At 39.7% G+C, this 10,872-nt stretch overlaps 1 protein-coding gene across 1 annotated transcript in view; it reads right to left on the bottom strand.

Annotated features, from left to right (window-relative positions):
- The window catches only part of DNM3 (dynamin 3), a 143,813-nt gene that overhangs the window by 36,850 nt on the left and 96,091 nt on the right, over positions 1–10,872 (bottom strand). The window contains exons 16-17 of the mRNA XM_017729655.1: positions 5,586–5,697; positions 1,749–1,760 (exon numbers count right to left, since the gene is read on the bottom strand). Of these exons, the coding sequence (XP_017585144.1) occupies positions 1,749–1,760; positions 5,586–5,697 (124 nt within the window). The remainder of the gene's footprint in view (positions 1–1,748; positions 1,761–5,585; positions 5,698–10,872) is intronic.

The following is a 10,872-nucleotide window of genomic DNA, read 5'->3' as shown; positions in this document are numbered from 1 at the left end:
AAGGAGAAGGGGGACACAGAGATGATATGAGAATCCTTACAAGGAACTGGGTCAAAGAGAAAGATTAGGATGGCTTCCTGGAGATTTCTTTTGGAGTTATCTTCTGGCTGGGAACCCAGGCCAGATGGAGAATGTTTTTGAACCTACAGCAAGAACTGTCCTTGGCTCAGAGTGAAAGAAGAGTTAAGAGCTCCCAAATCCTCACATCCCCCAGGCTTCTCTACCTGCTCATGGGTATGCTGCATAAAGCTGTCAGATACTTCTGGTCCTGACCTTCCTGGGGTGCCCCACAGCTCACAGCTCTGGAGAACAGAGCTGGTCCATGCAACTGCTAACCTCCAGACTCAGTTTGTGCCAGCCCCAAGAGCTCAGTGGTGTCCCATCTATCCCCATTTCCCTTAACAGAGCACCTACAGTCTAAGCTGTCTCCTCTGAGATCAGACCAGCATCCACTGCAGCAGCAAAGTGTTAAGTCAGCATGTTGTAAAGAAGCATTATAAACACTACCTTGACATTTTAGTGTACACAGTTAACATTTACATTTCACACCACCTCCTATGTAAAATCCCTCTCTCCATGCCATCAATACACCAATTCTCTTAAACCCTCCCCACCCAACACTAAGAGCACCTTTTCTCAGGCAGGCCAACAAAACACAATATTTTTGGTGCTTCTGAGCCTAGCAACTGTGGAGACAGGAGTGGTGAAAAACTGGTTAAAAATACAAAAATTACAAGCAGATAAAATTCCCCAACCTTCAAAGCCTTTAAAACCCACCTGGGTCTTTCTCAAATACCCCAGAAATGCTTCCAGCTCCCAAAGGGATGCTACAGGCAATATTTCAAAGACTACTTTCAATGTTTGCTGTGAAGCATCTTTTGATGCTTTAGGTTTATCTTCCTAAGGGTTAATATACCAAAACAGGAAAGAGGGGGGAAAAAAGGCACAAAAGCTGTATAACTCCTTTCTGAGGTATGACAAACTCTCTCTGCATCTTATTCCAAAGTGTGAGATGTACAATTTCCATTCTTAAGCTCAGTAAAAATGGCATTAAAAAGTACTAACCCTGGGAACTGCATGATTATTAGTTTATCAGATCAAAATCAGCAAAACTGTCTTTTTATGTGCTGCTTAGTTTCAAAAAAAACCCCTACCACGCATATTTCAGTTCTCCCTCTCCACACCCCACACCCTTCTGCTGCTGTCCAGCTGGAACACATCAAGGGTCTAGAAGCCAAGTCAAATGTTGACCCCACCCTCCTCCATCCATTTTAAGGCACCTTCAAAGCCAGTACACTGATCTAGTTCAGCTTAGCCAACAATGCCAGCAAATCTGTTATTTAAGACTTTAGTGCTGGGTTTTTATAACTGCCCATTAATACAAGCTTTGATGTATGGTCAAAAAATCCAGCTGTAATGAGTTTCATCAGGCTGTAGTAGCCTTTCCTCAGAAGGTCTTTATTACTATACCTTCATAATCTTTGGGCCCAATACTTTCATAGTAGCATTCTTACTGAATCTCCTTAAAAACAACTCAGCAACACTTAACAGTTCTCCTTCCCCAAAATTAAAACAAAGAGTCAGTAATAATTTTTCTCGAAGACACTTTTGCACCCCCAGTTTTAATCACATTTTGCTGTTAAGAGCATGCAAGCAATAGCTGTGTGAGCTGAAAGACAAACTAATTTTCATTACAAAGTCCTTCAGACAGGATACAAAAGGATTTTGTAAAAGGACAAACAACTTACTTTGTTGCTCCCCTTTGAAGGATGCAGCACAGAAGAAAGAGGGGGAAAAAAGAAATATTAGTTACATTTATTTTACATGCCTTCAGCCTAACTTGTACAGTTCTGGAAATGGCTCAAACCAAATGAGGAACTGACTCAGGGAACATTCACTGAATCCTGTAGTTAGACAGCTTCCAGGGGAACACAGGACATTCGCAAAGGACTTGAAACGTTCAGCAAAGCTGTTTTCCTCACTACATAAACATTCTGATCCTGCTTTCGCTTCCTTCAGCGTAAATCAAGAGCAGCTCCTGGGAAGCCAGTGGATACAAATACAAGAGAGAAGAAAATGAGGCCTGAAGTGATCTAGGGATGGGATGGCAGCCAGAGGGATTTTCATGTGTTGGTAACACTGAACTTCCAGTACGCAAAGCAACCCACTAAACATGTCTACTGAGCCTTCCATGACAGCCATTCCCTACAACTTGCCAGTGAATGGAAAGTTTCAAGATCCAAGGCTTTTTATAAAGCAAATATTGAACTTTTAGATTAGTAATAAAAATAATGAGGAGATGGCATTGGGGGACGTGGGGGGAGAAGGAATGGGTGGTGCTAGCAAGGTAAAGTGTGCAGAACAAGTTACGACAAACATCTGTGCTATTATTTTGGTTTAATTGTGAGTTTTGCCATGAGCTGGCATGAACAGTGTATATTATACAGTGGGAAGCCAGCCAAAATAAACACCAGCCTACAGTTGAGAAATACAGTCTGGAAAGGTTAGTCACAATGTTGTAGTCACTTTTTAACAAAAAAAGGAGGGTTTTGGATGCATCAGTCCAGAAAGCCAGCAGTAAAGTCAGCTGGTAAATGGATATCCCATTTCAAAGTGAACTGACCACAGTGTGATTTATATCAAGCAAGCTGACTTGCATATGGGTTGGAAAAATAAAAACACTGATTCATTGCTATCTGGGTGGCTGTCAAAGCCTATGTCCTGACAAAAGCAAATGGATTGCAGGAAGGAGGTGACTTGGCAAACTGCAAAGAATTTAGGGGCTCATAGAGCAATGCTGAGGGCTCACTGGACATAGTTCGTGGGACAGTGAATATGTGAACATATTCACTCTGTGCATCCCCATGTATGGAGGGCCAGGGAAGACAAGCAAAATTAGCAAGGAAATGGAGGAAGGGGGTGATATATGGCCTTTAAAATATTAATGAGATTTGCTTAGGCAAAAAGAAAAATTATAAATCTAGAACCTTGGACTTAGCTTACAGGATCAAATGAGCAGCAGAGACTCCATGTTAGTGGCAGCAAGTACTGAGCCCCACTACCACTGTAATCAAACAATTTTATGTAGCTCTACTAAAAAAAAAATCAACAGCAAAAGGAATATTCTTAGTTGAGAGATTTGCCCTTGGTGAGAATTCAGAACAGATCTCTTTAATCAGCGCCAGATTCCTACTTTTCCTGCCCCAGCTCAGGGCAGTGGCCGTGGGTGTTACCCCGGTGTCCTTGTGGGTGATCAGAGCTGCTCATGAAGGCATCGGCTGCACTCTCCCGTTCCCGGCTCACACACACTCTGGCAGCTGCAGGGAGCAGGCCAGCCCCCGCTGCAGTGCTCCAGCTTCACAGCACTATTTGTCTAGTTTTCATTTCTAAGCAGCAATTTTTCTACTGTTGGTGCCAAAGCCCTGGATACTCAGAGTGCCCAGCTGTGCCTCACGCATGAAAGAGAGCGAGAAGGTCGGCCTGGGAAGGGGCTAAGGCACCTCTTTGCCTTTTTAATTCTGGGATCACAAAGCTGGGGGGAAGCACTGAAGTAAACTCAAGCTGCTGCCATTTCCTGGCCGTCCCTCCTACTTAAAAACATGGCCTCTGAATCTTTAAAGGAGAATAAAAGACTGGCGGGTGTCTCTAAAACTATTTTAACTCTCTATAATTTCAGAGGAAGGTGTGAAACATGCACAGGATTTTAATGAAACGCTGCTCATTTTTATTTAGGATCCACTGGATCTTCCAAAGTACCTGGGGCCTTGGAGATTTTACTTTGCAAAATTCAGAACTCTTAACAGCAGACTCACAGCCCACATTTGGACCTCTAGTCCTTTAGGAATAAAGTTTTGGAGGCCTAGACTAGCACTGAGCATCTTTCCGGAACAGCTTGATAAACTACTGCGCAAATTTCAAACTACAGGCACTTGGAACAATAATATTTACTCTTTTTATAATGTAAAGATAATTCCAGCTCAAAGGAGAACTGTATTTTGACTCCTTTCTACTTCTTTCAAGGAAGTCCCTCGTCTTGCATCTAAGACTCTTTTGACAGACCAACTTTAAACAAAATCAAGAATTCTTTGTAAATGTATTTTGAATACCAAGTATTTTTAGGGGGAAGGGACAGACAGGAAGACTGAAGAGAAGTTCAGAAATCCAACTAGTCTGTCTTGTTTAAGGATAAAGCACCAGATACACCAATATGATAAAACCGTCACAGAATACAAGATTAAACCAGAGGCATCAACAGCCTTTTGTAAAATCATCATTAAAACCTAAGCAAGAAAAAACCAAAGCAATACAGTACATTGGTCCTAGTAATTAATTAGGTAACTTCTCATAACAAATCCTCGTTAAGTGACTTCTGATATTCTTAGGTAGGAACGGATCTACTGCAACAGGCAACATACTGAAAAGTCACCAACATTGCTTTTTACTTTTTAAAGTCTCAGATACCTGGTAGGTCTCCTACTAAATGAATATTTGCACTATTCTCTAAAAAAACCATCATCATTATTATCATCACTGTTTATTTCTATAATAAATGGAGAATCCAGCAGCACAAGAATTTCTTATTTATCTTTTTATGGTAGCCTTGAAACTTTGTATGAAGAGAAGAAGCTGAGCTTGTTTGTGTGAATAGCTCCTGGAGGAGATGCAGACAGAATTGTACTGGAAGCCATGCAGGCATCGCAACCAGAAGGGAAGAAAAAGATGAAGAGAGAAGACAGCACAAGACCCTGGACTCAAGGAACCTGGCCTTCCCATGGAAAACAATCAGGGAGAAAAGCAAATTCATCAGAAGCAAAGCATCATTTCTCAGAGTGAATCTTCTGCTGAAGGAATCCAGCACTCACTGCAGACAGGTGAGCTGTGCCTTACAGAAACTTTCAAAAGCTCAAATGACAGGTATTTTTGCTAGTCAGCCTTCTCTTTGGATATACCTCCTCAAAGCTTTACTTGATGTAAAATATCAAGGTATCTAGGTCCAAAAGTATTAAATAGTAGCTGGACATATTTTGTTTCCCAACTTTCTGTCATTTCCAGTAAATTAATAGATGCTTTTTTATTGTATCCTGTTCAATTTGCTCCACATGATGATTAGCTGAGTAAAACTGCTTTTGGAAGGGTTTAGCATGTGTTTCGTACACAAAAAATCATGCAGTGAATCAGTAAAATAAATATACATGATTGCCTGGAATGCTTCTGTCAGTTCTGTAATACAGAGCTTGAGGGAATAAACTCTTCAAAGCACATCTTTACCTTAAAAAACATAAATAGAAACAATGAAGCTCAGGAAACCCCAAATTGCTCAATGCTTTTACTACACGGATCCAATGAAAAACATGTTGGAAGGTTTGGTTTGTGGTTGCTTGGGTTTTTCTACATTGAGGTTTGACGCACAAATTGGTCTTAAAATATTTCATTATGAGTATTTCGAAATTACCACAGACTCGTACAATGAAAAGGCTGCTCTTTCTTGAGATATCTGCAGACACTGTGTTTTCCCAGATGATACAGTTGTTTTTTCTGACTCAAACAGAGCAGCTACTGGCAAACTAGTGAGCTGTTTAACTTACTGAGGATTTATCAGGATAGACACCGGCTCGTAGCAGAGATGCCTTCCAGCTATCCACCTCCTCTTGGGAGTCACAGGCTAGCTCAAGGAAACGGTAATCCTTGTAAACATTCCTAGAACAAAGAGCACCACATTGTAAAACTAGCATTTTACTACTCTGTATCATGCACACAGCATTTTAAATTAAAAATCCTTTGGGATCAAAAATTACTTGGTAATTGTTTTAGACAAGAGACTTTACGGGACAGGTGCTTGTTTAATAATTACATGGAGTACTTAAAAATATCTTAGAATGCTACAGCAGAGCTCTGGAAATAATAATCATCTAAAGGCACCGTGAAACTACTTAAAATCAATTTTCCTGCTTTTGGTAAAACAGAGCACTTTTAGAAAAAAAAGGACATTGTGATGCAGAGGACAAACACATAAGACATGCCAACATAACAGCACGGCTTGTGACAGATTGCTGCTGGAACCAGTAAATACCAAAATAATTACTGAAGCAACTCCTTCCCCTGTTAAGTCCTTTCAGTCCATTATATACTCTTTTTAGTTTTTAGACATAATCAGTAAAATAGGAAAAAACCAGCAATGATAATCAGATATTTTTAAACAAACAAAACAAATCTCTGATGTCTGTCATCGTAATAAGAAAAGTGGGACATGTTTAAATAAAACATTTTACAGGTAGTTCACAGAACGAGATAAATACAAGGAATCACTTAGTGGAAGAAAAGAGAAAGGAGGAAAAGTAAGTCTATAGGAAGGGTACTTGTAAATTCTTCAATAAACAGAACAGATTTTCCCCTTACGGTTTAGCCATTAGTTTCTGAATTCAAATTCTATACACAGACCAGATCACTGTAACTTTGTCAGCCAACAGACTTTTTAGGAAAGGCCAAGAGCTTAGCTGAAAAAGGTTAGGAAACCACATTTTTCTGGATCTTAACAGTTGCACAAGGATCAATCTTCCATCTCAACCAGACTGCTTTCTTCCCTTAGCAAGCTATGGAGGAGGGGGGTTGATGGAGATTGCTTCACTCTCAAAGACAGCAATGACAAGGGGCCCTTTGGTTTCATTATGCAACTACAGAGGTCATTTCTACCACATATTTTGAGGGGGAAAAAAAATTGAATACACTATAGAAGAGGAAATAAAGCTATTATTGTCACTGGCTAGACAAATTTCTTTAGCATCCAGGGACTGGTGGGATTTCACTGCTGGACTGGTGGGATTTCACCGCCACACTGCTGGAACACAACCGACTTGATGTAATTCCCACTCACAGAAGTGATTCGCTCCTACCAACAATGTTACCAGGCAGCTCATAGCATTGCTTTTTAGGGGCAGTCTCAGGAAGGAGGTTAAAAAAAGATAAAAAAAGTGTAATTGAACCTGAGCATAAAGCAGCCATGGCACCAAATCATTAAATTATCACCCATAAAACCACAGTATAGCAACCAGAGCACATCCACTCTGAAGAGAGTGAAATGAGGTATTTTTTAGCAGGCTCATAAGTTGCATTCAAAACTGCAAAGAATAAAGGACATACTCAGATTTATTTCCTTACAGTGGTGACTGAATTCTCACCAAATTCAAAGGCTAAATCTGAGCACACAGCACCAGGCTTGCACTACTCCCTTCAAAAACCCAGACTGGAGATGCCACCAGAGCATTTCCTTCCCACAGAAACCAGCCCAAAAGGTCACGAAGAAGCACTAATGGGCCCAATCCCATAGTTTAGCCAAAGCCTTTGACAGTATGAACAACTGAAAGCTCTGTGGATTCTTTTATTGATTGAGAAATTTAAAATTAATCCTTTTTCTTCCCTGACTCCAAAAGTACTAATCCTGCCAAAAGGCAAATAACAGCCTGGATGACCTTATCAGATGCTGTTACTTTAAAACTGACCAAACACCTGAATTTTATTCTATCTGCAGTATTGTGGAACTTCAAGTCAACATTTACAGAACAAAACAAAGAAGTCAACTAAAAAAAAAACAAACGACAAAAAAGAGAAGCATACTGAAATTGCCAGAGGAAAAAAATGCTTTAATTTATTGTTAGGAGAAGCTTTTACTGAGATAAGCTTTTCTGGCTAAGATAACAAAGCAGCTATAACTTTGAAGAAATAGGAAGCTGAAATGGTAAAAGGGTACTCTCAGAAAGATGACTAAAAATAACAATAGAGCAAATAAAGGCTGTAAAACATCATGATAGGGAAGTTCCAAAAACACTTATCTGCAAGAGCAAAACAACATGACACCAGCTTGTGAAAACATTTTTTCAGGACTGTCATGTTATATATTACACTTTCTGGCATTTTGTGGCTTGCTACAACCAGCGGAGCTGTGTGAGCAGGGATTTCAGCCAACCACTTTGAACATGTGGGAGCTGACAGTCTGCACTCTATCTCTGTGTCAGGACTTTTCCTGGGGCTAGGGACACCTCATGGCCCAGCAGCTGATGTCTCCCGATCATCTCCAAGGCCTTTCTTTCTCCCTGCAGGATTTGAGAGTTCCATTTTAGTGTAGCTCATTCTACTCCACCACCACTGCCAAAGACACAGCACATGTGAGGAACTGAAGGATGCACACCCTGAGACAGAGCTCATAGGAATGTTACAGTAGCGCAGGTAAGGGATGCTTGCCTCCCCAGCTCGCTTCCTTGCTACTAGACTTCCCCTGCCTTTCTTTCTCCCAGAAAGGCTGAGAAGCATAGGAACTTTTCAAAGGAAAAAAAAAAGCCGAAGTAACTTCTGAAAAGAGTGTGTCCTTTTTCTGTTACCAGTGGAATCTTAAAAAACATATTAACATGTTTTACTCATTAGGAATCCACTGGCGTCTCATGGAAAGCTGTAAAAATGTTCTTGAAAACAATTCAGATTTTTTGTCTTCTCTCTTCCACTTCTTAAAATTGCTGAAGACATCAGCACGGAAACAGTTACTACTCAAGCCTCACCTACCTACTCCATATGGAATACTGTGAAGTCATGTTCTCACTGTCATCTCTATAGCAGCTAAATGAGAAGTTAGACATCAAAGACAATGACAGAATACAGGATACCAGGAAAGATGAACTCTCAACAATAGGAATCTTGCTGATATTCAGGCATCTGTAAATCTAAGGGACTGTAGAAACAAGACAGATACAGTAAATGGGAACATGCCTAGAAGTACCATTTGCAAGTAGTATTTCTCTTGAATATTTAACATTTCTTAAGTGTGAACACATAAACGAGGAAATTGCCAAGCTATATGCATATACCACGTCTACCTACTCTACTTCCTCCTGTAGTCTCATCACTGTAATTTAGTATCATGCATAATACATGAAAATATAACTGTAGTGGCATTACTAGAAATCAACATAATACTGCTTTTTTTTTCCAGAATGAAAAATACAAAAGGCGGCTACCATTTGTTATCTGCAGATTTTATTATACTCTAGATAAATAAACCTCAACTTGGAACTGCATTCCACTAAAAATACAACATAATTGCTTGTGGGGATGAACAGACAATTGGACTAAAAGCATAATTTCCAATTCTGGAATGGTTCCACACTCAGGTCATGCCTTCTCTAGGCCAGGCCCATTACCTGAAAGTCCAGCAGACACCCAGCTGTGACTTTGCTTACCCTAGAACTTCTTCACTTTATTTTTACTTTCATTTCCTGATTCCTTTCCCCTGTATATTTCAGGGCCTAATACAGAAATGTCCATGGGTGTTTCTTTAACTCCTCCCATCACAAAAGAATCCTAACAGGATGGGGTTAAGGTATTTGTAAGTGTCCAAGAGGAAACTGAGAAATGCCAGGTAAGTTTGAAGACTGACCCAGCTGTGAGTTACTGCGATTTCCCTTTTACCCACCCTGAAGCCTGGGCTGTTAGCACTGCATAGGGAAGGCTTGACTGCCTATAAACCAGCAGATCTCTACAGTCCAGGAGCAGGGAGTGAATAACACACACCTGAAAATCCCACAGAAAGAACATCACTTGTAACATCAGTGCCTTTCCCTCTATGGTGGCTGCACAGCAGAATGTGCTGAGCACACGCCACTGCTGCATATCAAGATTTATTGTATCTCTTGCAATTTCTTAATACTAAGATAAGGTTAAATATTTATTTCCAGCAAACCTGGAGAGATTTTAAGGGCAACTACTGCAGGCACATTACAAACCCAGTTAACATGTGTGCGTATTTATTAATGCATACTCACATATAACCATGTGCATAGAGAGCTTTAAGATTGAGTTGGATCTGGATTTCAGCAGACAAAGATATACTGGATATGCATGACATTTCTTTTTATAGAGAGAAAATAAAACTAAGATTAATCAAAAATGCATTTATTCTTGCCAATACGGGAGGAGACAGAACAACCACTACACAACAAGAATACAAGTGGTATTTTTTAGAATTGGGCCTATAAGCTACTTTAATCCTCCCAACAACACAAACCCACATTTAACTTCAACAGTTGCACTGACAAGTGAAGCTACTCACAGACTGAAAGATAAAGGAATATCTTCTTTTGCAGAGATTTCAAACAGCTTATCTCAAATGATTTTTTTGTAAACATCACATCTCTATTAGCATGGAAGCAGAATTGAAATGAACATTAGAAATTTAGAACCAAATGCAAATTGGCCCCATTTTATTCCATGAAAAATACGAAAGATTCAGTTCTTAGGTATTTCTTACTTGATTGAAATTGAAAACATACAGAATATAGGTTTAATGAATAGCCACCTAAAATGAAAAGGGGAGAAAATAACAGAATCCAGATATTCCAGCTATTGGGAAAGGCAGTCTTGGATGAAATTGTATGTTCTCTACCTATTTAACCTGCAACTCCACTATGCACACTCTGCTTATTCAAATTTAGTCTTAGTCTGTGATTTTGGACACCTGTAACTGCACAATGGCTGGTTTGAGCATATGCACTTCTTCTTTTTTTTTTTTTTTTTCAAATAAGAAAGCTCTACCAGAAGCTCTGCAAATCGTATATTTTGAAGAAACAAAAATGGCCATCTGCTCTGAGTTAACAGCAATGACTAACATTTTCTATCAAGGCATACCATTTCAGATCACTCCAATGTGAATGCTAATTAAAATTAATTACACGTCTCTCAAGATTTTTTTTCTTAATATCCAGAAAAGCCAAGGAGACAATCTCTGAGACAATGTAATGAAATAATAACACTTAAGGATTTTGCCTATCTCATCTGAGTGCTCTCCCAAAAGCATAAGGATCTTTTCAAGAACACACACTCAAAACACAC

The sequence above is a fragment of the Corvus brachyrhynchos genome, unplaced genomic scaffold (genome assembly GCF_000691975.1).
Source record: "Corvus brachyrhynchos isolate BGI_N302 unplaced genomic scaffold, ASM69197v1 scaffold101, whole genome shotgun sequence".
NCBI classification, from domain to species: Eukaryota; Metazoa; Chordata; class Aves; order Passeriformes; family Corvidae; genus Corvus; species Corvus brachyrhynchos.
The sequence above is the reverse complement of the archived record's forward strand: the minus strand, read 5'-3'. Positions and strand labels throughout refer to the sequence as shown.